General features: G+C 58.9%; 1 protein-coding gene and 1 long non-coding RNA gene across 2 annotated transcripts in view; one reads left to right on the forward strand and one right to left on the reverse strand.

Moving 5' to 3' along the window:
- Positions 1–223: 223 nt before the first annotated feature.
- LOC119871954 lies at positions 224–11,954 on the forward strand. Its single transcript, XR_005360105.1, has 2 exons — positions 224–483; positions 11,628–11,954. It is a non-coding gene; the product is annotated as an uncharacterized LOC119871954 (long non-coding RNA).
- The window catches only part of VAC14 (VAC14 component of PIKFYVE complex), a 100,752-nt gene continuing 74,077 nt past the window's right edge, over positions 796–27,470 (reverse strand). Inside the window, exons 15-19 of the mRNA XM_038538369.1 lie at positions 10,230–10,404; positions 8,744–8,862; positions 7,477–7,556; positions 5,552–5,702; positions 796–1,387 (exon numbers count right to left, since the gene is read on the reverse strand). Coding sequence (XP_038394297.1) covers positions 1,225–1,387; positions 5,552–5,702; positions 7,477–7,556; positions 8,744–8,862; positions 10,230–10,404 — 688 coding nt within the window. The 3' untranslated portion in view covers positions 796–1,224. The remainder of the gene's footprint in view (positions 1,388–5,551; positions 5,703–7,476; positions 7,557–8,743; positions 8,863–10,229; positions 10,405–27,470) is intronic.

A 27,470-nucleotide genomic window follows, 5' to 3' on the forward strand; every position in this document is an offset into this window, starting at 1 on the left:
TCTTTGGCCGCTTTCCCACGCGGAGCCGCAGCCACCCGCGTCGGGCGGGGGCGGGGGCGGGGGCGGGGGCGGCGACCCGGTCGGGCTTGCTCAGCAGCGGGGCCGGTGCCCGACCGAGCACAGGGGGCTGCAGCCTCCGGCGGGCGCACGTGTGTGGGTCGCCCGCGCGCGGTCCTGGAGACTCCGGCGCAGATCCCTCCCTCCCTCCCTCCCTGCGCAGAGCCGGCCCCGGCGAAAGGCTCGCCCGAGCCCGAGCTCGGTCTCCCCAACCCCAGGGGCCGCCTGGGAGCTCATTAGACCGAGCCTGGGATCAGGTGGACTCGGCCCACGGCGGGTAACGAGGCTCACTGAGCCTGAGCCGCCCAGGCGGGCACCTGCTCCGGCCCTGGGCCGCGGGGTCCGGGCCTTCATCTCCAGGGACCGCAGCCTGCAGGGCGTGCCCTTTCATTCAGAAACTCCAGCTTTGGTTCATCTGTTCATTGGGTATGTGGCCCGTTCCCACGGGGGAATCCGGGTGGAAAAGTCGGAGGAGGTGCCTGGGAAGGCAGGGTTCAGGGTTTCAGGCCAGACCAGTGCTGGGCGGTCTCCAGGACGCGGTGGGTCCTCAAGGCGAGAACTGGCACCTGGAACACCCCATCAGGGCTGTGCGGTGCCCAGCCTCTCAGGTGCGGCCAGCGCTCCCTGGGGTAACCCCTGGCATCAGCGCCCCGGGACAGGCAACAGGGTCCTGGAGCAACTGCGGGCATCAATCAGGCGGGGAGCAGGTGCCAGGGGAAGGAGCAAGCAGGTGCGGTGGAGGGTTTTCTGTCATTTCTTTATTAGGGCAGGGGGTGTGCCATCACATGGACTTCCGTGCTGGTCCCTCGGTGCAGACAGGTGCGCATACCAGCAGGTGCACACGTCAGCACGGGGCCAGAGCTGTGGGCTCTGGAGCGGCTGGAGAGGTCGAGCTCCTTTACAAGAGGATATTAGAAAGAGACCAGTTCCAGAGAATGGGGCGGCACCTGAGGCTTCGGCCCCACCCTGGTGGGGCGCCCGCTCTGTGTGAAGGCCAGGGTGCAGCTGCCTGCCCTGGGGGCCCCGGGGGCTGGGCTAGGAAGGGAGCTTGGGTGGACAAGCCCCACCCCGCCCCCCAGGCAGGTCTCTGAGCTCCTGGGGAAGGGGCCTGAAGACCCTGAATGCTCCGTGGGGCCGCTCCTCCGGCCCTTCTCCTTGCCAGGCCCGTCAGAGGACAACCCTTCGGTCCAGGTGGTCCCCGCGCCCACTCCGCTGGTGTCTCACTTCCAGGTGCTTCTTCTGGACCTTCTCAAAGTGCCGCAACAGCTCTGCATAGTCGATGCTGGGGGAATCTGCTTTCTGTGACTTGGGGGTGGCCTGCGGACTGTCTCTGGGGGGAGAAGGACTCAGCATCAGTCTCAGTACACACAGGAGGGAGCTGGGGGTCAGGGGGCAGCCCCAAAGTAGGGGAGCCCGGCAACATCCCCTCCCCCCTCTTGCTGGGACCAGTCAACACTGCCGCTTGGATAGGGTCTTCAGTCTCTGGAGCAGCATCTCATCGGGAAGCATTTCCTGTTTACGACTGGCTCTCTTTGGGGTGAAAGCCAGGGCTAGCAGCCAGCCAGGAAGCCAGCTGGGCCCTGGAACAGGGTCCAGGGAGAAGGGGGAGGAGGCAGCCTGGCTCTTTCTCTGGGGCAGGACTAGGCCTGTAGACAACAGGGATTGTCTACCGCTCAAGAGTCTCTACTGGGCCTTCCTCTGGCTTGGCAGGACATTGATTTTTGAGTGTTGGGGTCCAGAGGCCTGTGGTCATTCCCTGTTCCTGGGGAAGGAGAGCTGCTTCCACCACCGGGCATGCTGACAATCTCTACAACTCCTGTTGTTACCACCCTCCCTGGTTGTTCTGTACAGCTGCACAGGTTGTACACAGCTACAAATGTGCGGGATGCCCTCTCGGGGTGGTGCAGTGTAGTAACCCTGTTCAGCTTGCCCCAGGGACTAGATCCCTTGGGCCCTGTTCCTAACCACCCCTCCAGTGGAATCTCAGGAAAGTCTGCTCCTCTCGCAATGTAGCCTCACTGGCTTAGGAAACAGATCTGTGTGGGCTGGAAAAGTATTTGCTTCTAGCTGCTGAGGCCTGGTGGCCCAGGTAACAGGGTCTCACGAGGGCCATGGGCTATTCATGAGAACCCTCGGAGTTCATGGAGAGACCCCAATACTGGGGCACACACAGCATCTGAGCACACGAGCTCAGTAAGCCTGGATCCGGCTATAACACGAGCACTTCCCAGCCATTTGACCTTGGACCCGGGACTCTGTTTCCTCATCTGTAAAGGGGAACTGCCACCGGAGCCACCATGGGGTGGTGGTGAGGATTCCTTCAGATTCAGCATGCCAGAGCTTAGCCTGGCGTCCAGCCCCAGCCTAGGTGCCTGCGGGGCAGCCAGTGGAGCTTTAGCTCTGCCCCGAGGGGAGGTCAGAAAGGGCCCAGCAGCCCCAGGCCTGCTGTTCATCAGCGGCTTAGTCCACTTTGGGGGAAACGATGGTTCACCCAAAGGAAACCCACACCAATGAGCTCGGGCCCTGATCGGCATCTCTGACCTGGCTGTGAGGGCAGGACCAGGGGCAGCGGGAACCCTTCCCGTGGTCAGGATGCCATGTGGAGCTTGGGGATGGCCCCCACGCCCCTACCCACTGTGTTCCCTTTCTGTTGAAGATGCTCCACCAAAGACACTTGGATGGTGGCTTGGCGGTTGCTCTCCTGGGCCTCAGGCGACGTTAGTCCAACAAAGATCAAGAGAAGCCAGGTGGGGCTGGCCCAAGGGGGGGCAGGCTGTGGGCAGCATTCTGAACTCTGGCTGCTGTATTCAGCAACCCTAGGAATGGGGAAGGGGCCGCCCTGTCACAGTAACTCTCTGGTCCAGGTGTCACTGCCCTGAGAGAGTAACCTGGGCTTCTGAGGCCACGTGTGACACCCTGCAGCTTAGAGCTCTAGCCGGGCACTGGCCAGGTGCTTCCTCAACCCAGTAGGCTGACATGCGGGAGAGATCCGTGGGCTGGGAAACACGAGCCCAGACAGGACACTGGCGAGTGTCGTCGGACGCTGGGTGTCCACGGGTCTGTACACCGCTCCGCTCCCCTCAACACGAACGACAAGCTCAGGCGTTAGGTCCCGAGGTAGTGCTGAGGTGAGGGGTTTCCATGGAGATGCCAACAATGGACAGCAAACCTGGGTGACAGGCACAGATGTGGCCAGGGGAGTGGGCCATACCTTGCACCCTCTGGGCCCTCACGGTGGCAAGTAGCGCTGCCCTCAGTGACTCGGCCTCCCTGGGCTCCTCCTGGCCTGAAGCTTATGAGTAGGGAGTGGGTCCCGGAGGGCAGGGGGAGGGCGGGCAACACACTCTGCCAGGAGCGGAGATGGGATTCCGGTACCCAAACCTGGCCCTCTTACCTGCCGCCCCACCCACCCACCTGTCACCAGGCTAATGCCGGTGAGCAGCCCCAACTTTTTCTTCAGGGGATCCCCCCTGCCTCACTGAGATGGTCTCTGGGGAGTGGCCTGGAAGCCTCAGAGGGGCCGGGGTCTCCGAGGCCTCCTGGCGCCTTGAGCACATGGGATGAGGGATGGGTGGCGGGTGCAGAACCCCCCAGCTGTTCCAGGCTTGCAAGCCTGTCAGGCAAGTCAAAGCCGGCTTCCAGCTGCCTGCCCCTCCCAGGCTGAAACTGTCCCAGTCCCCCTCTCCAGGGGGTGGCTGTCCCTCTGTGCCCAACCCTGTAATCTGACCTCTCCCCCAGCTGTTCGCAAGGCCCCCTCCCTGCTCGACGTCTCCCTGCCCATCCTAGTCCAGGCCTATGACCAGCCCACTGACCAGAGAACCCAGAGGCCTCAACCCCTTGGCCCGAGACTCCTCTGACTCTGACCACAGGAGGCTGGGAGAGAACCCTCGTTCCCCAGCTTCCGCCTGCAGATGTGTTGTACCAGGGCCTGGAGCACGCAGGGAAGAGTCCTACTAACGCAAGCTTTACACCCCCACCCCAAAACGGAGATGCTGTGTATAGAGCTCCAACAGGGGAATGGCCCTGAGCAGCACAGGGTCTGTGGGCAGGCTGGGTGGGGGTGGGGACCAGAACCAGCCCTCCCGCCGCCGCCGCCTCCTCCCCTCCAGCCGCACCTCTCCTCCTGAGTGCCTGCCAGGGTGACCCTAACGCCCCCCTGACACTGGAGACACTGCTGCAGAGGCCAGGCCAGCGAGGCATACTGTGGCTTCAGGACCTCTGGAGTCCCTGGGGTTAGAGGTTTTCTGAACAAGGGAATCTAAGGGCAAACCCAACTCCCTGCTCCCCTGGGAGAGTACATGGGTGTCACTATGAACAGCTTCGAGGGTGCCTAGCCCTGCCGCCCCAGAGCTCTGCTGTCTGGGAAGAGGGGTGGTGAGGGGGCCACACCTGCTGAGGACTCAAGCCCCTCCCACCGGCCCAGGGTAGACAACTTGTCAGGTGGCCCACACCCAGGCTCCAGAGAGGCTGAGCTGGACGGGAGGGTGGTGGGAGCCTAAGCCCAGGGCTCTGGAGAGACAGGGGCTTGGGTCCGGGGCCTCAAGCATCAGGCAGGCCAGGCCCATTTCGAGGCCGCCTGCATCAGTCCCAAGGGCCCAAACCCGAGGCCCTTCTGGAGAGTGAGGTGCCAGGCCTGCCAAGTGGCTCTAACAGCCTGGGAGGGAATTCTAGACACATAGGGCATCTGATGCAAGCTGGGTGCGCTCCATTCAGCGTAAATCTTCTCAGTGGCTCTGCTTGTTTCCATGGCGACCTGACAAGTGAAATTTTCCATCTCGGATGCCAAATGCCTGTGGATGAGGCAAAGCCTCCAAGGGTTACCAAATATAGACACAGCCCAACAGGCTCTGGAGGCCGGGCCAGCAGTGGGTTTGGGGTGGGAGCCGGGCTGGACCTCCACCCCCCCTCCAGCTCAGGGGGCTACAGCTCCTGCCTGGAGGCTGCCATGCTGGGCTGGTGGTGGAGGCATGCCCAGGACCTGTTCTTCCCATGGGCAGGACTCTAGCAGGGTAGCCACGGGGGCATCCTGCCTCCCACCCCACCCAGGATGGGGTTGGGAAGGTCACAGGGACACTGGGGTCTCCCTGAGGCCCAGGTTGGAGACTCTGCCAAAGATGTGGGGAGGGGAGGGCCACCTGAAGCCTGGCTCTCCTATCTGCCATGGGACCAGACACCATCTCTGACCGAGGACGTAAACTCCTCCTCCACCTTCTCCTGCAGTTTCTCTACAGGGGCATCTGTTTGGGTGACTGGCATGCTCTCATTTTCTAGATTAACTCAACCCTGACTGCTTACCCTCTGCCACCTTATAAATACTCCCAGGACCCCCCGACCTGGTGCTCTGAGGCCTCAGGGCAAGTGGCGGTGGGGTGGCCAGTGTCCACAGTGCCAGACGGATGTGATTCTGAGGCAAGGGAGACCCTTCCAGGTCTGACCTCTCTCGGTGACAAAAGCCACAGAGGCAGAGGGTGGCAGTCCCTAGCCCGACACTCACTCGGTCTGTAGCAGCTCGGGGTTGGGCACACACTGCAGCCGGTGGGAGAGCAGCTGGAAGGCTCCGCTCTGGGGCAGCAGCATGAGCAGGCCGTAGAGGGCCTTGATCAGGTACGGGTTGTTCTTCACGTCGAGCAGCTGCAGGCGCAGGTCTGTGGCAGGACGGAGGGTAGAGATTGGGGGTCAGGCACCACCCTGGGCTGCGCCTCGGCCTGCCTGGGAGAGGGGTCTACCCTGGGGAGGGCTGGGCAGGTGGCAGCGGCTTAGAGGGACGGAGGGGCTCCTCCTTGGCCAGACCCGCCCACCCTCTCCTCCAGCAGTGCCTCTGCTGTCCCAGGATGTCCTCATTCTTTCTTCCTGCCCACCCACCTCCACCTGGTCATCTGTCCTGAGAGTCACCTCAGCCTGGTGCCCCCCAGGCTGCTGCTGGGCCTTGTCCCTGAGCCCCTACACTCACTGCAGCCTAGTAATGAGGGGACCCGGGGCCTGTAGTGTAACAGATTCCCCGGTCTGCTCTGCACGTGCCAGCACAAGAGAGCTATAAATAGAGTGAGCAGGAGAGAAAGACCGGATTAGGACAGCTTTAAGGGAGGGCAGGATGGAAAAACGCTTGTGTGTGTGGCTAAACACACGCCAAGCTCAGAAGTGTCTGGTAGGTGCTTCTGGAAAGCCACCTCAGATACTAGCCCTGGGCGTACCCCACCAGATAGGAGAGGTGCCCCTGGGCCTGCCCAGTACCTGTCCCAATTAAACAGGCCCACGCTGCCCTCCTCTTGAGCCTTTCTGGGAGAATCCCTGGCTCCTGCCTTCTTGTATCTCTAAGGCCCAGTCCCAGACAGCCTTTGTGGACGATGAGCCACAAACTTCTGGAAAGGCCATGTCACCCCAGCAGCAGCTGTGTGTGTGGGGGGAGGTCTGGGTTGACGCTGGAGCCAGAGCAGCCAGGTTTTGCTGCCCCACCCCCAGCCCTCCTCTTGGCACAGGGAGCAGGAGCCACCAGTGGAGACCTGAGTAGTCATCTCTGGGAAAGCTGGGGCTGTGCGGCCAAGCCAGTCCCCAAGGCGGGGCCAGGCAAGCCAGGAGCGGGATGGGTGCCGAGCAGGCCCAGGGTGTGTCTATGTGGTCTCCCCGACGGAGCCCTGGGCCTGGTGAGGAGGTGTTTGCGGCTTCTCCGGGGTCACGCTGGACCTGGAGGCCCTGGGGGAAGTGAGATGTCAGACCAGGGGACCACTTGGGACAGGCTTTGATGCACACTGCTGGGAACAGGGTCTCCCACGCATCCCACTGTGGTGGCGGTTGTGTGGAGTAGCTTGGGCAGGTGAGAGGCGCTGCCAGAGCGCCGGGGGCCAGGGCAACCAGCTGGGCAGGAAGGAGGCCGCCGGGCGGGCTGCCTCCCAGCCTCCCCACCGTCCCGTGAACACAGGAGTTTGATTCAGCGGGCTGCCGGCTTTGGAGGGCAAGCACTGCACGTGCCGAGGCGCCAGGAGCTGCGCTCGCCCTAGCCAGCTGCCACTCCGGCACATTCAGCCTGGATGTTACGGTCACACCGTCGTGCCTGGGCCCCCGGCAAACGCCGACGCTGCCTTGCAGTGAGAGGAGCGGGTGGCTGCTGGGCATGGAGAAGCTCCTGCAGGTGGGCCCTGTCCCCGGCCTCGGAGAGCCCTGGGAACAGCTCCGGGACAGCTGCGCCCCCAGCCCCGCTGTGGAGACATTCTCGGCCTCAGGGTGGGTTTTGCCGTGCACTCGCCTGGGTCCACAAGACCCACCTGAAGATGCTCGGCCTGATGCCACACGGACAGGGCTCCTTGGCCCTGACTTCTTACATTCTTGACATTCTAGGAATCATCCCTGGGGTGAGCCCCCCTCCCCCCCCACCCCCGCAGAGGCGGCCCCACTCCTGCTGCACGCAGGAAGCAGGGCTCTCACATGTGAAGATGGGGCACTCGATCAGCTGCACCAGCTTGTCCACCTCAGTGAGGAAATCCACCGTGACCTCCAGGTCCCCGCTGGCCGGTGGGTCAAGGAAAGGCTGACCACTGGGCGGGGACGGCCCCTGTTGGGGTGGGGGCAACCGGAGAGCTAGGCCCCAGGGCCATGTTCTTCCCACCTGAGCCCTGGCTCTGCCTCAGCATGAAGGTACACACAGGACACCAGTCTATTTGGCGCTTTGACCCCTGTCCCTCTAAATGAAAAAGGCCATGGCGATCTCTGCCCCCCCGCACGGGCACTCGGGTTCTGCCCCGTGGCTCTCTCCTCTGTGCCCTCCCAGCTCTGAAAGGCTCTTATCTCAGCCCTGTAGCCTGGGGGCGGGGGGCGGCTGAGCAGGAAAGGTCCTCTTTCCTCCCTGAGTGGACGCCTGTCAGCAGGACCAAGGTCAGGGCTGCGGCACGTGTGTGGCCTGCAGTCCTGGGCCAGGCCAATGGCTGAGAAAAGCAAAGCTAGGGCATGGAAGGAGAGCAGGAGCCCTCAGGGAGCGAGGAAGGCCACACCGACCCTCAGTGGAGGAACCTGAGGGCCCCTTTCTCCTTACCCCTAACTCCTGGTCCCACGAGCAAAGGAGGCCCATTGTGCATTCTAAGTAGCTCCTCGATCCTGGGTCACACGCCAGGCATTCAGAGAGAGGCTGCTTTGCTTCAGTGTTTTAAGAACTGTGACCAATCTGCCCATGGATGCCTTTCACAGGCCCTGAGGCATGCCGGGGGTGTTCACTCTGGCTGAGGCCTCTCACCCAGCCTGCTTCTCCCCTCTGCGTCACTCCCAACCTGGGTTCTCTCTGGTTCTGTGGCCCTAGAAGGTCCCTGAGCTCCTCCCCAGAAATGCTGATACACCAGAGCTCAAGCCCGCAGGCCTCACCTAGCTGCACCCACTGCAGTCCACCTGCCTTCCCCATTCCTGTGGTCTCTCCCAGCCCCCGCCCTGGGGCACCCCTCAGGCTGGATCCCTGGCTTACAAGGTGGGCAGCCCCAGCCACAAGACCCAGATGACCCTGTCTGTTGCCAACAGCACTCTCCAATCCGCCCCTGTCTGCGCCCTCGAAGGTCCTGATGTCACAAGGCCTGGAGGCAGAGCAGAAGGACAGGGGGATGGGGCAGAAGCGTGCCAGTGGGGCCTGCCACCTGGGCAGAAGGGTAGCACTTGGCCCCTGCCTGTCCCCCAGTGGCTGGATAGGAAGGATGGCGAGAGCGAAGGATACAACTTCTGGATGAGGTCGTAGGCGTGCCGGTAGTTCTGGGTGAGGAAGCACAGGGACACTGTTGTGACTGGGTTGTGGCACCAGGAGCGGTACAGGCAGCAGAACAGGTTCTGGCTCTCCTGAGGGGGAAGAGGTGTGAGCAGCTCACAGAGCCCCCACTCCTGCCCAGCCGGGGTCCACGTGGGGCCTGGGATCCAGGGGCCCTTGCGCTGTGCCGGGGAGCCAGCTCAGCACCCAGGGCTGTGTTTGGCAGCCCAGCTGGGAACAAGCTGTCACAAAGGAAACGCTGACAGCTCCTCCTCAGACCCTGTCATTACTCCCGGTCCCGCAGAGCCACGTGGTGGTGGCTGTGAAGGCCTGGTCAGGCGTGAGCCTGTCCTCTGCGCTGGCATTTCTGCCCTCGGCAAAAAGCAGCATTGTCCTCTCCAGATCTCTGTGGTCCTGGAGCCTATGGGGCTGGGAGGGCTCGGCCGCGGGGAGGGAGGAAGCTTCCTCAGGGCTGAGGCTCTCCAGCAACCTCCCATCTCATCCTCAGATGCCATTTCCTCCCTCCCCCGTGACCCACCTGGCCCTCAGGAACCAGCCCAGGAGTGAAGCCCACACCCAGGGAACCCCTGCACTGAGGAAAATTATTAAATCCTCTGCAAACGTCTGGAAAGAACCACAGGAAGAAGGCAGAGGTGTGGCTTGGATTATTCTGGGCTGCCTGACCCCAGATGCCCTAAAGTAGGCTTGGATGTCCTTGAGACTCTCTGAGTGGGAGTAGAGGCAGGGTCTGAGCTGGGAAGGAGGGGGTGGGGGGCAGAGACCACAGCCCACATTGGGAAATGAAGAGCCACCAGCACATCCAGAATAGCAGCCATTTCCAGAGGCCCCTGGAAGCTCAGCCTCCTGCCCTTGCCCGGTGTCTCTGAGCAGCCCCGGTGGGTCCTTATCCCAAGCCTGGGCCAGGTAGCACTGTGACAACCTGGCTTAGGATAGGGGGCCTTGTGAGACAGATGTGTTCAACTGTTTCAGAGAAAGGCCAGAGCCAAGGCGGAGGGTGGGGAGAGCAATAATCCCTGATGTCCAGCAACGGTTATAGCCCAGAAGCCTGGCTCAGACAGGGTGGTGTGGCCCCGAGGGCACGAGCCTTTGGCTCCCAGGAGCCAGTCTGCTCAGTGTGTGAGGGGGCAGTGCTGGAGTGGGGGGTGGGGTGGCAACAAGTGGAAAATGTATGGTCTCTGGCGGGTCAGGGAGGGCATGTGGACCCTAGAGTCCAGAGCCTTCCCTGGGCAGAGACCCCTGCAGCGGGTGGCCCCAAGTAAACTGGCTCTGACTTACTGCCATGGTTGGCATTCAGTAGGCAACCCAGGCAATCTCAGATTTCATCCCATCTCCCCCCTTCCCCCTGGGAGCCTCCTGGGGTAAGGGGCGGGCTACTGCGGCTCTGTGCCATGGGTATGCAGGATCGCACCCGGGGCCCGAGCCCGTGGACGTGGAGTACCAGAGTCTTCAGGTCCTTGAGCTGGTTCCTCAGCTGGAAGAGCTCTGTGGAGGTGAGCAGGATGGTGTTGAGCGTGTGGACCATGGTTGAGGCGAACTTGAGGTCCTCCTCTCGGAGCAGGATGTCTGCCATCGAGTGAAAGATGTTCTCTGCATTCAGCAGGAGGCAGAGCTGCCTGGAAGAGAGGCCGAGTGGAGGTCAGAAGCCTCTGGGCTTAACCTAGGAGGTCTCTCCCCGGTCCTGCAGCATCCTGATAGAACCTGCCCTTTCCTGGGTTTGGCCTGGGACCCCAGCTCTCGGGCCCGTGGGGGACGGTGGGGTGCTGCTCACACTGGGCCTGGCTCCAGGCCTTCCAACACTGCTCACCCGGGCCCAGCAACCCTGGAGCCCACCGGCTGGACTGACTTCTCTCCCTACCTCCAGCCCCAAAACGGAACTCTGCGAGCAAAGGCGGGCCTCCCTCTTCCTACCACTGTTGCCACAGAAGCCCCGGGTTACCTTTCTGATCTTCCACAGGCCACAGCAATGCCCCCCACAGGCCGAGGTACTCCCTACCCCTTCCCCCCTTTACTTTTTTAGAGATCATTTTCATGGGACAAGTAACACTGCACCGGTCATCTAGGTACTGTCCCCCTGCCTGCCATCCTGGGGTCAGGAACTTGTTTTGTTCACAGCTGCCAGCCCCCCACCTGGAGTGCATGGTGCCTGCTATGACAACCCTGAGTTTTATCTTTGCTGTTCAGAAAACGAAACTCTGGTGCAAGGAGGCAAAGTGACTTGACCAAGGTCATGGGATGAGTTAGGGCCACTTCTCCTTCCCACCATCTCTCTAGGAAGTCCTGCAGGGATGAGGCTCGGGCTGTGTGGAAAGGAGTCTCCATTCTATGAAAAGGAAAACAGGAAATCCAGAGAATGGAGAAAAGCAGATTTTTCAGGGTCCCTGGGCCAAGACAATGTCAAGTGAGAGACAGGTCTCAAGGACAAGTTCTGAGGAAGCCTGCTGACTTCCCTTCTTTGCTATGATGCCCACAGAGGCTCAGCCTTGGGGGAACAACCGGGTCTTCCTGTTGGGAGTCCAGGGATCCCACGACTTCTACAGACTGAGAAGGACCAGCCAAGGAGCTGGCAGGTGGGCCTGGAGGAGGGTGTGTGGCCACAGAGCTCCTGACGGCACCAGCTCAGCATCCCTGCCCTGTCTCCCCTTTGGGGTGCGCATCTGCTGGCCTCACTTCTAGTCCCTTCTCCTGGGAAGCATAGACTTGGACTCAGGCTTGTGGGGACAAGGGTCTGGGGCCTCAAGGTCTAGTGTGCTGATCAACATGAACCACATTTGGAGCCAAGATGCTGGACGCATAGCCATCCTGGGTCACTGAACTCACACTAAACTCTGCATTTCAGGGTCTGGTTTCCTGCTTCCCTCTGAATACCAGCCATGCCTTGGGGCCAGACAGAAGATTCTTCCCACCCCGGCTCCAGAAAAATCCCAGAGCATTTGGTAACAGAGAGGCCAAACCACGAAGTGCAAACACTGGGCAGGCCGTCTCCAGCCCAGGCCCAGCTGGAACCAGCAGCCTTGGGCAAGAACGCAGCAGAGAAGAGGAACAAGGCTGTTGGGGGGATGGAACTGGACGGTGTGGGTTGGGCTTTGCCATTGCCTGAGGGGCGCCCCTGCTCACCTCTGTGTACCCAGAGCCTGCTATGTCCGCCCAGCTGGGTGACCCCTTGTGTCTGTGCCACAATTTCTTCACCTCCTAGTTGGGGGTAATCCCCACCTGCACGAAGGGGGCGACTCAGAGGAGAGCGGCTCATGTGGGGGTGTATAATATGTGGCTAATGGGATCCCCGTTCAGTACCCTAGTGGTACCATGGGTCGGGGGGGACAGCCAGCTCCTAGGAAGAAGCCTGGCCTTTCTGTGGAGCACAGACAGTACTCCTTTCCCTCCTGGGCCTCCCACTCCTGGATGAGCCCTGTCTCCAGGGCCGTGGGATAGAAATGTTCCAGAAGGGCAGGCCAGAGAGGAAGGGGAGCATTCTGACAAATGGTCACAACTGCCCGTCGCCTGCAGCTGCTGCCGTCTCCATGACAGAGGGGGACAGCTGAGGCTCTGCCGGGCAGCGCTCTCCAGGGACCAGGGGGCACAGGGACCTGTGGCAGCCGGGGAGTGGGGGGTGGTGCTCTCACGTGAGGACAGCTGGGGAGGTGTGGAGGGGAAAGCAAAGGAGGTGGTGGTGAGCACAGGCAGGCGCCAAGACCTCCTGGTGTCCCTCAAACCTGGGAACACTGATGATGCTACAGAAGATCAGGGATAGAGTTTTCTAGAAATGCTCCTCTCTGACCACCAGTGAGAGCACACCGACCTGGCTCTGCTCCGGAGTGCACGTGCTGTCTCTCTCTCTCTCCTGTGTCTCTCGGTGGCCATGCCTGGTCATGTTTTCAAGGCCATCTCTAGATCTGGATCAGGGCCCCAGCACAACTCTCTGGCTCCCCGCCTTCCCATCTCAGGGAGCAGCGTCACTGCTGAGGCCACCCAGTTGCTCTGCCCAAACCAAGGAAGGAATCGGCCTTGATGCCCTGGCTTCTCTCTCCAGGGCACCCGCCAGGCCGACAAGTGTTGGCCACCTCTTCTGGTCAATTCCAAGCCATCTCCTCACTGTCTCCCTGCTGCTTCTCCCACCCCTACAATCCACCCTCCCAGTGTACTGCCCACCGGGGCAAGCCCTGGGAAGTGCTCATCAGAGCACGCTACTCCCTGGTGCTTTCCCACTGGATCGAAGCAAACCCCAGCTCCTCACCACGCCTCTAGGATCTCCTATCCTCTGGTCACTTCTCTCCAACTTCAGGTCTTACCACTTCTCTCGCACTCACAACAGGCTGGCCCCTTAGGCTTTTCTTCTGTTCCTGACCTCTGCCGTGGCCTGGAAAGCTCTGCTGAGGCAACAGCACGTGGCCAGCCTGCTCTGGCCATGGAGGTGTCAGCTCCAACCCCAGGCCCTGGGGAGGGCCCTGCCAGTGCACCTCTCTTGCCACCACCAGCCCTTTCTAAGGGAAGTCCCACGTCTTTCTGAGCATTTCTCACTACCTGCATCATCTGGGAGGCAGACTTGTTCGCTGGGTCCTGGCTGTCTCTCCCTCTAGAACGAGAGCTGCAGAAGGCAGGGCCCTGCCTGTGACCCTCATGAGGAGGGCCTGGCACTGAGGAGCTGCTCAGTAACCACTGCTGAACATTACCGCGTGGAGGAGCAGTGCAAAGGCCCAGAGATATTCCTGCGCCCTGCTCCGGCGCACCACCTTTGCTCATCCTGGGCAGGCCCCTGCCTGCTGTGCACAACTTGTCCGCAGACAGTAGCTTCCCAGATGTCACGTTTCCACCCTTATCACCCATGGCCCAGCTGGGGGCCTGTCCAGGGCATGTGGGAGGCCGACTCAGCTCAGAAGACCCCTGAACCGGCGCTGTCAGGACACAGCCACAACACGTTGCACCAAGGAGCCTCTCCCAAGCTCTACTCATGAAATCCCTGTAGGAGAAGGCAGAGGAGCCAGGAAGGCCCTGCCTTCCCACCCCCAGAGGAGCAGGGGGGAGTGGGGGGCACACCCTCTAGCCTCAAGCCCCACTGTGCTCAGGACGTTTGCTTCAGCAGGGCTGTCCTGCTCCCCACCCCTGTGGCTGGGCCAGGGGACAGGGAGGTTCTCAGAGGCAGGGGCTGCACCTCATCTCCTCTTATCCAGCTTTTGTCATCCTGTCCCAAGGTCACCTGAGGTTTGGGGAGAAGGAAAACAATTCCCAGATGCTGGGTCACGAAGCCTCCAGAAGGCAAGAACAGTGAAGTATTAGCTAGTGCACCGGGAGCTCTTACCACATGCCAGGCACTGCGCTGGGGGTGTTACATGCCCCTGGGGGGATGGGCAAGGGGCGATGAGCCTAGCTCATGTCTTTGTGGGCTCACTGGGTCCTGGGCATTTTAGGGGGCAATTTTGGTAGGCCAGCTCGGTCGTACCCTGGGGGGGCCTCTGAATTCCTGAATGGGACACTGATTCCTCTTTCCCAGTAAGAAGGGAGGTGGCTAGGGGGAGAGGGAGGCACCCAACTTTTCACTTCAACCCTGAGCCCATGAAATGGCCTGCACAGGTGGCCTCCAAGTCTCCAGAGGCCCAGACCCAGGGTCCTCCTGTGGCACCTCGCTGAGTCCTCACACGCTGCGGGGTGGGGGGTACGACTCACTCCACACGGAGAAGACCATGCTGTCAGGCACCTAGCTGATCGGGGGAGGAGGGAGGCCCTGACCCAGAGAGGCCACTTCCAGACCTGAGTTCCTGTTCCTACTCTGCCTCCCCGGTGCCCGTCCGTGCCCAGTGGGGGCCTGGCAGATGGCTGCCTTGCAGGGCTGCTGCGTCATCACTTCTGCTGAGCCCCGGCCCTCCTGGGCTGCCTGCCTGGCTCTCAAGCACAGCATCAATAATGGAACACAGCTTGCAAGCGTTAAACATTTGCCTGTATTTTTTAATACCCGTATTAAAGTACTATTCATCACGAGACAGCAGCTTGGAGAACTGGGGACGCCTAGAGAGATGAGGCAGGAGGAAGCCTACATGGGCCCTGGGAGGGCAGGACCCGCAGACCCGGCTCGGGGCTGGAGGGCAGGGGTCCACACTCGCGCCCTGGTGTGGCCTCTGGCACTCAGCCACTCACCTCAGGCAGGACTCCGCCTCTCCTTCCTCCAGCCTCCTGCACAGCTGCTCCCTGGCTTCTGGGCCTGGGATCACGCTGGGGAGGGAACAGTTCTCTTTGGTCCCCGTGTTATATATCAGGAGCTCGCTGGGGAGCAACCAGCCTCCAGCCTGACCCAAGAGAGGGACTCCACTTTCCCTAGTGGATTGAGAGGACACGCCTTGCCCAGGGAGATGGCTTCTTTGGGGGTCACTTCAAAAGGTCAAGGTCTATAGCAGAGCCAGAGGAAGGCACTCTGGAGCAGGGCCTGCCTGGAAAGGGCTGCACCACACCTGCCAGGCTGGTGTGAGCTTCGTGTCACTGTCCCGTCAACCACTAACACTGGCCAAGCATCCTCGTGCCCCAGGCTCTGACTCTGAATGGCCACCAGCCTCAGTGTTGTCCCACAGTGGAAGATGCTCTCCTAAGCCACTGTTTCAGGTGATATGTGGTCCAGAGCAGGTAGGAGGAGGAAGGTACCAACTAGCCTTACAGGTGGCTTGAGACTGGCCGGTCACACCCCGAGGCTATGCGCCCAGGCTGGCCAGGAGGATCCCGCCTATGAGGCAGCAGCTGCTGCCCGCTGCATGGGAGACAGGCATGGGCACAGGCTGGCTCCTGCTAGGCCAACCAGGAGCCTGGCACTGTCCTTTACCCTCTCCTGGCAGTAAGAAAGGGGCCACATGCTGCTTTTCCTCCAGGGACCTGGACAGGTCACCAACTCAGACAAGGCCAAGACTTGGGTTGGAGAAAGAAACCTACCCAGTGGTTGTGTGCCCCTGTCCCCCATCAGGGCTGTGTGCAGAGCAGGAAAGAAGAGGCCATTGCCACTGTCTGAGCGTGTGAGGTGGGGGCTGCTTCTGCCTCCAGATGCCTCTTTCCAATTAGCCAGCCCTGTCCCCCACCACCTCAGGGCCTGGGCAGGGCAGGAGGGGATAGAGTTCAGCAAAGAGGAAGACTGCTTTGGTAGTGGGAGTGGTAAAAAGAGGAGAGTGAGCAGTTCCTTTCAGGACAGATGACCCCCAGGGCCTGGGGAAGGCCATGGTGGGCCCAGAGGAGGGGGCAGCCGTTAAGTGGACTCCTTCCCAGGGCCAGGCCCACCTGCAGGGGCAGAGGCTCCATAGGAGGGTGTGGGCCCTGGAGCGCAGAGTCCTCGGCACGGATACCTTTCTTGGGGAGGAAGTGCTCTAGCTCCTTGCCATGCTGTGCTCTGGGGAATCTGAACCCTGCCATGTGGCTTGGGGGAAGATGTAGTGCTTCTTCCCATGGCCCCACTTCCCTGTGCCCTCTGGAAACAAGACCAGCAAAGTCACCAAGGTCAGAAACTGTCCTCCCCCTGCTTCGCTGTCAGCCGATCCTTCCTAGGTCCCTGGGCCATTTGTAAGACACTCATGCTGGTTTCCTCCTGTGGCTCTCCTCCACTCCCATCCCCAAGTAAGGGCAGGCTGATGCCCCCACCACCCCCACCTCACCGTTCTGACACAGTCCAGAGAGGAGGGCTGGCTGGGGAAGTGAAGTGAGCTAAGCTACACTCACTGCGGGCTGTTGCCCTCCACTCCCCTGCCCTCTCCTTCCACAAGCCTGGCTTTTTAAATAGAGATGGAAGCATAAGCAGATGGTGTGTCTGACCCTCGGAGGGAGTGCCTGGGGTGAACCTTCAGCCCAGAGGGTCCAACAGCAGTGGGCACAGCCCACCCCATGGCGACTCAGCCCAAGGCTACTGGACAGGGATATGGGAAGGGCACCAGAGAGATTCAAGTGAACTTTAAGGTGAGGCCTTTCCTATTCTTGACTGTCCTCAGCTAATGAGAAGGCCGCCAGCACAGGACATGAACAGCTGGCCTGATGGGGAGAGACTCTGGACAGTGGCACACTTGGGTGGAAAGAGATGCCAATGCTGAGACAGAAGCTGGAGAACCACCTCCCACCCCCAACCTCCCCCCGTTGCTATTCATGCCCTCTTCTTGCTTCAACCCTCCTGCCTCTTGGTGCCAACTGCTCCGTGATGAACACAGAAGTCGGAATTAGCCTTCAGAGAGTGGGCCCTGGCTCATTAACACCCCCGTCTCCTGTGTGATCAAGGGAATGAGCCCTCTGGGCCGCCCAGACCCAGGAAACCGAGCCATTAGTGTCACATGGGAGGTGGGCGACATGGCTGATCTATCCGGCACCTCCGGCTGGGCTGAGCCCAGTAAACAGCTTCCCAGATAGAAACAGGGAGGTCTGTTTGCGGCCCCTAAACCACCTGCCCGATGCTGCCCGGCCCCACCTCCGCTTCTGTGCTCTTGCATCAGGAGTCCTGCCCAGGCAGGCCAGGACTCCAGCCACACTGGGCCACATTGGACATGGCTTGCGGCTCAGCTCTCTGGCAGGTGGTCTGGGGAGGGGATGGTTAGTTCTGGGGTGGAGAACACTGTCTGGCTGGGGTCTCCAGGGTGACTGGGCAGGCAGGCCTGGTTCTAGGTCCCTTGCTGAGGCTAAAACTGGCTGCTGCCTCTGAGGAAAGCACAGGATGGGGTGGGCCCCCTTGGGCCTCTGCAAGGTGGCTTCAGTGCCAGGCCCATAAGGGCGAAGAACAAGTTTCAGGTACCTCTTGTGCAGGTGTCCTTGGCAGTAGGGCCAAGTCATTTCTTTTTTCTTTTCTTTTCTTTTCTTTTCTTTTCTTTTCTTTTCTTTTCTTTTCTTTCCTTTCCTTTTTCCTTTTTCCTTTCCTTTCCTTTCCTTTCCCTTTCTTTCTTTTCTTCTTTCTTTCTTTCTTTCTTTCTTTCTTTCTTTCTTTCTTTCTTTCTTTCTTTCTTTCTTTTCTTTTCTTTCTTTCTTTCCCTCTCTCTCTCTCTTTCTAAGATTTTATTTATTTATTCATGAGAGACACACAGAGAGAGGCAGAGACATAGGCAGAGGGAGAAGCAGGCTCCATGCAGGGAGCCTGACGTGCAACTCAATCCCGGGACTCTGGGATCACACCCTGGGCTAAAGGCAGGTGCTCAACTGCTGAGCCACCCAGGCGTTCCATGGGCCAAGTCATTTCTGCTCAGAACCCTTCCCTGTCCCTCTAGGTGGGCCTCCTTCCTTTGTCTCCATCCCTAGCGTCTGCGTCCTGACCGCAGGATACACGGAGGTATGGGCCCTCACTTCTCTCCTCTGGCTGTGGTCCATATGCCCTCAGTAGTCTAAGGCCAAGGGGACATGGGCTGTCCCAGGAGACGCCTGGAGTCTCACAACCATAACTCCAAAGTGCAGCCTGATGTCAAGTATAGAAAACACAGGAGCCCAGAGCCACTGCCACCATTCCCGCTGCAAAGGTCCTCCAGCCTTGGCCTTGGCCCTGCCCCTGCCCAACAGCTGGGATCCTTTAGGAATTTAAAGAGAAAGTGGCCTTCAGGTCAGAGTAACATTAGAACGGGAAGTAGGAGTAGCCTCCCATCTGAAGTTCAGAAAGCGCCAGAGCCACACTGCCCCCACTTCTCCTCATCCCACCCCGCCCCACACTCCTCTTCTCTTCTAGTTCCCTGCTTCCCAAGTATGAAAATTGTAAATCTGTTTTATTTATTTCAATCAATCCTCAGCAGTGTGCCCCTCAGGGCAGAGGCAGCCATGGTAACCCTGCCAACTCATGCCTTAAAAATTCATCGTGTTTAATGCAGTCGATGTGTCTGATACGTTTAAAAGTTTCTTTGCGGGGTGGGGGGTGGTGGTGGTGGTGGTGGGAGGAGGCACGATGACTTGTTTTTCTGGGTCTTGCTGAGAGCTGATGGAAAGGGATGGAGGGAGGGGCACAGCATGACGGGGAAGAGGAAGAAAGGGGTCTTTTATCTACTTAGTTCTCTGTTGCTCTATTACAGAGCAGCATGGCCAGGCTCCTGGGGGCCACAGACACCCGGGCTGGGCTCATCTGGAGACCTCCAGGGAAGGCCTCATCCGGATGGGAGCAGCTAAGAAAACCAAACGGTCTCTGCTGCCTTGTGGTGAGCCAACCCCTTTCCAGGGGCCAAGATGAGTGTGGCTCTGAGCCAGGAGAGGTGACTCCCGGCTCATACACTGCCAGGGGGGTCAGGTGGCCCTTTCTACCATGTGAGGGGTTCCACTCACTTAGGAGAGAAGCTGTCTCCTGCACATGGCCCAGCTGACAGCCTAGGCCCTATCTGCCCTGTGCTCTGTCAGCCTGGCCAAGCCTGCTTCCCAGTGTCCATCCTTAGAGACCTCTCCAGTCCCCTTCAGGCCTTTGACCCCTCTCCTGCCTCACCTTGGCTAGTTGCCCACAATCTCCTTCCTTAAGATCTGCACAGTCCCTCTGAGCTTCACCTCCCAATATTTGCTTGTGTGTCTCCTTTCTTAACCTCTGCTTCCCAAGGCAGAATGAGCCTGGAACCACATGAGGCCTGGCCCAGGGATGGATACTTATGGAACAGGAGATGAACTGCCAGGAGGCTTGGATGACAGCTCTGGAACATGGCTTGCATGAGGAACTACATGCTCAGGAGCCAGGGGGTCAGGGGGCTTTGAACCCTGCAGGGGGGTTGGGGTAGGCGGTAGGGTTGTGCAGCATCTAGTTCTGGCTGAAGCACTTACAAAATTTGCCAGGAGAGGCCTCTGAGGGGACTCAGCAGGTGTCTGACTTACAGACGAGGTCCAGGTTTGTGTCCCAGAAAAGATGCTCTACCTTCCATCCCACATGGTGGAGATACCCCAGAATGCAGCTGGATGCAGGTGCGATGGCAGGGGCAGGATCCCCATGCTGGAGGTGCTTGATACCCACAGGGCATGGAGGGAAGACCCTGGGGGCTTGGCTGAGCTGTGCCCGCACTGGAGGAAAAGGCACTGCTGGGGGGTGGGAGAGGTGGGAGGAGCTGGAGGCCCCCCCCCCCCCCGACCCCCGGGAAGCCCACGGCTCCTGAGCATTTCTTTCTTTCTTTCTTTTTGTATATTTTTTATTGAAGTTTGATTTGCCAACATATAGCGTAACACCCAGTGCTCATCCCATCAAGTGCCCCCCTCAGTGCCCGTCACCCAGTCACCCCATCCCCCCCACCTCCCCTTCCACCACCCTTTGTTCGTTTCCGAGACTTAGGAGTCCCTCATGTTCGGTCACCCTCTCTGATATTTCCCACTCATTTTCTCTCCTTTCTCCTATAATCCCTTTCACTAGTTTCTATATTCCCCGTATGAGTGAAACCATATAATGTTTGTCCTTCTCCGATTGACTTACTTCACTCAGCATAATACCCTCCAGTTCCACCCACGTTGAAGCAGCTCCTGAGCATTTCATCTTTTGAATAGTCAGCAAATAAAAGCAAAGGGAAGGGTCACTAACAGAAATCCTGTTGTTTCCACGACAATCGATTCTGAGAAACACCGACACATGGAAAGCCCTCGAGGACAGGTGGCTCCCACCTTCTCCTGTCACAGAGGCTCCTGCCCGGTAACGACCACACACGGCAGTGCTTCTACATTAGGCATGTCACGTACCTTGAATCCCATTAACGTGGGACAGGTGTAATTTCAGCTGCCCCTCTTAGCAGCGAATGAAAGCGAAGCACAAATGAGAGCCCTGCCAAGCCCCTGTCTGGTGGCCCAGCCCCGTCCCCCTATGCTCTTAGTTGCTGCCAGGCCACACACCCAGCCCTCGGGTCTCACAGCCCAACTGGCACAGGGGCTCAGACATGGTCATGATTTGGGGGTACTTTGGCTGCAGGTATCACTGGGCCCTCTGATGGACTGAAGTCTCAGTTTCTCCAGAACGTTCCTGTGGCTCTGGGGAAATTTACCTGCAAATCAGCTACTGCGGCCTGACCCTCAACCTGGGGCTGCCGCTGTGGGTGGCAGGCAATGACCGCACAGGCCACACTTGGCCAGGACAGTGCTGCCCTGTACTTTACACGTAGTTCCGATGGCTTTTCTCCAGGGGTCCATGGGAGGCAGAATCGGGGAAATGCACCCACAGCTCTGCTAGCCAGAACCCAGACTCAGATATGGCTGAGGTGGAGGCAGGGGAATGACCTCGTAGGGGTGACTCCATCAACAGCTTCCCAGACACCTCTGCTAGGAGCCCTGGCTCCTGAGTGCACGTCCCAGGCCGGCTGCTGCCTGAGGTCTGAAGGGAAGGGGAGACCGGGGCCCTGAACGCAGCCAGGGAACCAGTACGTCTGAGCCCCACGTGTCTGGGAGTCCCCGGGTTAGCCATTAGAGAATCTCAGATGGAGACTTTCTCTTCCTTTAAGGCCTCTGAGCTCCTACCCTTCCAAGCAGGATTTCCTCCCGAGGAAGTGCTCAGCCTCCAGCTCGTGAAGTGGCTGCATGCTGCCCTGATGTTAACACACAAACAGTTGGGAAAACTGTTTTCAGGCCCCAGATGTGCCCGCCCATCCACACTCCTGCCAGCTTCCAGCCACACGCATGGGGGTCCTCAGGGATCAGGTGCTCATGGGCGGAGGGCGAAAGTGAAGCCAAGCACTAGTCCAAGGCCACACTGCCATGCCTGCAGGGGAGCAGAGTTCCTGACCCCGAGTTCACGTTCCATTCTGCCAGACAGTCTCACACTGTGTGTCACCTGCAGGACACAGACCCCAGCGCAGCCCTTCTTTCCACCAGACTGAGGGCTCCAATCCTTGCAACTCAAATATCCAGTGCAGAGACACCCCTTTATCCCATGGCTTGTGACGCATTTCCAGGGAGAAGTAGATAAATAGAGATGTCTTACAATGTGTCTTAGGATGGGTAAGGGTAAGCACCCCCCGCCTTGCCCCATCTCTGCCATTTCCACTTCAGATATGGGGATGACCTTCTGAGAAATAAGGCAAGCAAATAAAATAAGTGCCAGGAGCCAGAGGAGCCCACCCAAGGCTGCTCCACTGTACCTGGGGATGGCCTGGGGACACCCCTTACCCCAAATGTCTTCCTGTTACCGAGTTGTTCTGTTCAGATTTTCTATTACTTCATCCCATTATTCCCAAATGAGTCCTTTGTTCCAGGCCAAGGGATTACTCCCCACTGCTGCTTTTATGACCACAAACTTTTACAGACGGTGAGCATCTCCCTTCCGCGTGCTGGGCACTGAGCCCAGACCCCGAGGCCTCCTTGCAGCTCTGCCTCTCTAATCTTAAAGCCACGCGCCCCACCTGTGTCCAGCAGCCCGCAGTAGTCACTGCACTGAGGCCAGAATGCCTCCCCCAGCAAACTCTTCATTCAAATGGGCTGGCTGTCCTCATGGTTTTGGGTCCTCAGTCATCACAGCGACGAAACCTCTATCTCACATTCCCCTGGTGACTTTTCTTTAAGGGATGTAACCTGCCCTGAATGGTTCCAATCAGGGGCTGCCATTTTGCTTTCTGGTGGCAGCCTCAGTCCTCTGCTCTAGGGCACTGGCCCCCCACTTCTCAGTAGGGAGCCATCACCCCCACGGCCCATCAGTGCCCTCACCTACCCACAAGGTCACACAATTACCTTTCAGAAGCAGGAAGGCCCTCCAAGCCAGGAACAGCACCTTACCAAGAGACCCCTAAACCTGGTCACCTGAAGACCTTATGGGACACCAAGTCCACCCTCAGGCCCACTCCAGGAAGTGGTGATCTGTGTGAACAGGCTTTATAGTCAAGACTGAGAACCACTACCCCCAAACTGCCTTCCCAGAGCTACAGCCACAAGCTCAGTGATAACGACTCTCGGTTAGAAATGGGGAGATTTAAAAAAAAAAAAAAGAAATGGGGAGATTTTATTAGCATCCCAAAGGATGCGCAGCCTTGGAGCTTTGGGTAAGGCCATGGATGCTGTCGTCATGATGTCATGACGTCATGACGTAACCTCACCTCCCCAGAGCCCAGGTCTGGTTTTCCTAAGTTTCTACCCGAGATTTTGCTATTTCTCTGCTGGTCCACCCGAGAGGTCCCCAGCCCATTGTGCACAACCCCGACTTGCTCTGTTTGAACAGAAGGAAAGGAGGGCAAGTCAGGTCAGACGGGTGCTGCACCCTAGCCTCAGGCTGTGGTTTCTCTGGCAGTCATGCGCTGGGGTGTCCCCCAACCTCGGATAACCCCCGGGGAGGAAGCTCAGTTCACCAGCCACTGTGCTGGGCACATGCCACTCCTGCCTATCTGGCCTTCATATTGTTAGTCTTGAAGGTTTTGTGAAATTTTATAAACTGAGATTGCAGTCTGTAGCTCTTTACAAGTACCTGCTTCCAGGGCATGGAGATAAATGTCAGAAACAGAATGGCAAGTGCAACAGTAATACCCACAGCTGGTCACAGAGCAAGTCTCACAGCAGTCTCACTGCTGAGTCTCTTGGAAAATGGTAAGAAGATCAGAGAAAAAGGGCTGTGCAGAAAAAAGGGTCACAGCAGAGGTGACAGGACAAAGACAGCAAGGACGAGATTCCCTCAGTCCTTGGTGGCAGAGTGAAGTAGCGGGGAGAAGGGGAGGGTTCTCTTATTTGTACCTTCCTTCACCTCCTGCCAGGAAGCTGAAAAAATTCCTCTCGTGATCACTCATTTTCAGGGAGTTTTAAGACGCATGAAATGGGCTTTTCATCTGAATGTTCCTTTCCAGCCCAGGAAATCCGCACAGGATTAAATGAATAGAGCGAGCAAGGGCCCCAGGCGGGAAGCGTCCGTGGAAGTCCCTTTGGGGAAAGTGTCGGCAGGCTTCTGGAGTCCCAGGTCCCAATTACAGACCAGGTCCTGGCGGCAGAGGTGGGCCAGGCGAGTGGCCTGCTGGGGATCGGCCGTCCTGCCCTCCCCCGGCACCCGCCACTGCCATGGAGCAGAGGCCAGGCCGCCACATCCAGAGACAAGCGATGGAGTTGAATACGGCGAGGTGGTGGCCTTGGTAAGGGAGGGTGACCCCGAGCCAGTGTGCTTGGAGCTCAGAGCGCAGTGCCCCACAGCTCGGCATCCTGCGGGGGGCGCGCTCCGAACAAGGCGGGCTGCGGGGCGAGCCGGGGCCGGACCCGCTGCTGGCAAACCACAGCCACAGCTAGACGCGAGCTCGGCCAAGCTGTACATTTGTAAGCGCAAGACCAAGTTTTGGAAGGAAATACAGGATACTAAAGCGGAGGCTACTCTGGGGGAGGAGGTGGTGGTGAAAGGTCGTCTATGTTTTATGGTGCATCTGCTGCATTGTTTTGATTTTTATCTTACATGGTTTATATTTTTTTGAACCATAGATGAGAAGGAAGTTAGAATGCTATACTTCCGGGGATCGTCTGGACTGTCCTGGAGATTCTCAGGGGAGGAGCAGGGATAGGGTGCAGAGAAGGCGGTGCCTCCTCCAGCCGAGATGGCGGAGCTTCTCTCTCCCTGGTGGGGGCTGCTGCAGATTTGCAGATTTAACAATGGAAACATGCATTTTACAAATGAGAGGATCAACAGCCGGGAGATGGTATTTTTAGCTGCTGTGGCTCTTTGCTTCAAAGGCGTAGGTTTCATCTAAAACCAGGCAAACCTCCTACAAAGTCTGCCTGTTTGCAAGGAGTGATTAGCATAATACGAGCGAGCAGGAGAAAAGGCCTGGCTCCACTCGGAGGCAGGAGTGCCTACTACAGGGGAGGCTTTCTCCTGAAATAGAATCACGAGGAGAAAGTCTCAATGGAGACGAAGCCCCTGCCTTCAATGAGGAGAGCCACCCCACACGATGGCCCAGGCAGGCCGAGGATCGTGGGTGCAAGCAGCACACAGGGTGAGAGGTGCATCCACATGCGACCGCAGCTGGGCGCGGCAGGGCCACCCCCTGGGCTGCTAGTGTCACTAGGGCCCCACGCAACCACCTTCTTCCAGGAGAAAGAAGTACAGAGGATTTCGGGGCTGCCTTTCGAGATGCCCCTTCTGAGGGGTAGGGCAGAGCCAAGCCGAGGCTGATGGAGAGGGGGGGGGGGCAGTCACAGCAGGAGGGCTCAGGGGATGAAAGCACAGGGAGCTGTCCTCCCTGGAGGCTGTGCCAGGGCTCCTGGCCCTTGAGACGCAGCACAGCTGTGGGGGAGCCTGCTGTGCCCCCCCATGCCCCTCGGACACTCATGCCTGTCGGGGGCTGTCCATCCTGCCCTCCTTTCTCTGGCCTCCCCTACTTCTGCCCTGCCATCGTGTTGGCTTGGGGAAGACTGCACATGTGGAGAGGGGCTTTTCTTCAAACACCACAAAATTCAATGAAAGCTGTGACCTTCTGAGAACCAGAATGACAGATTCTCATCCGGGGAGCCGAGCTAGGGACAGATAGCGCCCGGGCAGCTGCTTGGTCACACCAGTCCCTGAGCCCCATCCTGGGGAGAGTGTGACCTTGGGCTGCGGGTGGGGGGGGAGGGCAGGGGGGCGGCTGGGGGCAGAAGTGGCGGTGCTGCTATCTTGGGCACTATTGGCACAAGAGGGAGCAGCCGGTTCTCCACAGCCCCCTCCCCTCGGGGTCCTCATGGCAGGAAGATCACAGGTCTTCCTGCGGAGGGTCAGGGGACCGGGAAATACAGACAGGGCGCACGGCTGAAGCTCTAAGAAACCGATTACCACACTGCTGGGGGGCTGGGGGGAAGCAGAAGGGATGGGACCGGGGCAGCTGCTCAGGCTTCAAGGGCAGGAAGGAAGTGAGGTCATTCTAGGAACCGGCCAACTGTCTGGGCCAGAGGCTACTGACATAGGTGGGCAGGGAGGCTCCTTCAGGAAAGGGGCTCAGCTCACGTGGGAGGAAGAAAAAAGCTGACTCCTCTGGAGAAATGACTAGACGAGGCAAGTTGGCTGAATTCACAGGCACCTGGAATTAACTGGCTGAAGGCAGTGTCTTCTGGAGAGTCAAACAAGTTGGGGCAGGGATGTCTGGGGTGCTGAGAACGTTTTTAAATTTAGTCCAGATTCGCTGCTCAAAGTGCTGGTCCCAGTGACACTGAATCTTCTAGAAAGATGTAGCAGCCAGACCCCTGGTCAAGCAAGCTTCCCGAGCCACTCCTAACTAGTCTTTGGTGTTCTGGGGGGCGGGGTAATGAGGGAGAGACCTTAAGGTCAGAATTGTAACATAGCCCTGAGTATGTCCGCCCCCCCCCCCCCCCCCCCCCCGCCCCGGGCCACACTTCCCTTCCACTCAAAGGATGTTCTGGAAGCAGGGCAGGCCACTGGGCTCTCGGGAGCCAGCCACCTCAGCGTGGCCTCATGCAGACCCACAATCCTTCCTTGGCTGGGGGAGATGGGGGCTCACTCAGTGCCATCCTGAAGACTCTAGGGGTGGCCACAGATCAGTGGTTTCTCCTCTCAGTTCTTAGGGACACTCATAGCAGGTGGAGAGTTTTCTGAACCTGCTCAGTCCCTTTGGTAGGTCACTGGGTGCCTCAGGGCTGCTCTTGAGGCAGCCAGGAGCCTGGTCGCAGCCATACTCCCAGCTCCCTGCCATGCCGTAGGCAACCCTAATACCTGCCCTCCCAGAGGCTAGTGGCTTCCAGGCAGACTGCTTGCTATGTCAGAAACCCCTTGTCATCCCCCACCCCCACCCAGGCTCTATCTTTCAGGGCTCAGTTAGACCGCATCTCTTTCTAGAAGCTTTCCTGGACCCCTCCATCGGGGCTGGGCACTCCCTCTGTCCCTGGGAGGGCAGGTATTAGCTCTGTCCACTGTGGTGTCCTGCCAGTGGGCACTAAGACAGGTCTGCTCAGTGACAAATGGCATTTCCTGGCAGCCCCCTGGGGAGGTGGGGGCAGCGCTGGGGAAGAGGCTCTTATCTCTCCTCACCAGGGAGGGGCTGAGCGCTTGCTCTAGGCATTTCCATTCTCACAGAGAGGACTCTTGCCTGGCCTGACAGCTGTGGCCTAATTTCCAGGGCTATACCCAGGCTCCTTATTTTAACCCACTTGGTATTTTTCATTCCTGAAGCATGGGGGGGGGGGGGGAGGAGGTGGGGGGGATGGAGAGGGATTCGGGAATGGGGGAGGTGTAGACAAATGGAAGAGATGAGCTCAGTGGGGCTGGAGGACTCAGGCATTCTGGGGAGGGAAAGAGCCAAGAAGGAAAGGGATGGGGTGAGGAGGGCCAAATTGATTTTTAAAAAAGAATTTTAAAAAGGAAAAAAAAGTCCCAAATCCTACCCCCTTGATTTCCCTCAGTAAGCACTTTCAACAAGGTCACAAATGCACTGGCTCTATAGATTTTTGGCTCCAAACCACATTTCAGGCAGCCTTTAAAAGCCAGTTCTTGGCATAGCTTCAGCTGAGCCTGAGGAGAGGAAAAACTAGGGCACTTTTATGCTCCGAGAAAATATCAGATCCAGGTCACAGGTTCCTGGGTCTGGTGAAGCTATGGGGTAACTCCCTAACACAAGCCCAAACCTGAGGACCCCCCACCCCCACCCCATTTCCTCCAGAGCTCAAATCACAACACCAGGGCACACATTTCTTGGTCACTTGTCACCTGTCTGCCTATGTCCACTACACTGTTCCCTTGGTGAAGGGAGGAATACGCTGTCTCGCATGTGTGCAAGGCTGGAGGGGGGGGCCTGGCACGGTGCAGGCGCTCTAGGAACACTCATGGAAAGGACTTCGTGGGGAGTGAATCTTTGACCCTTACGCCCAGCTGGGC

Source organism: Canis lupus, chromosome 5 (assembly GCF_011100685.1).
Source record: "Canis lupus familiaris isolate Mischka breed German Shepherd chromosome 5, alternate assembly UU_Cfam_GSD_1.0, whole genome shotgun sequence".
Taxonomy (NCBI): domain Eukaryota; kingdom Metazoa; phylum Chordata; class Mammalia; order Carnivora; family Canidae; genus Canis; species Canis lupus.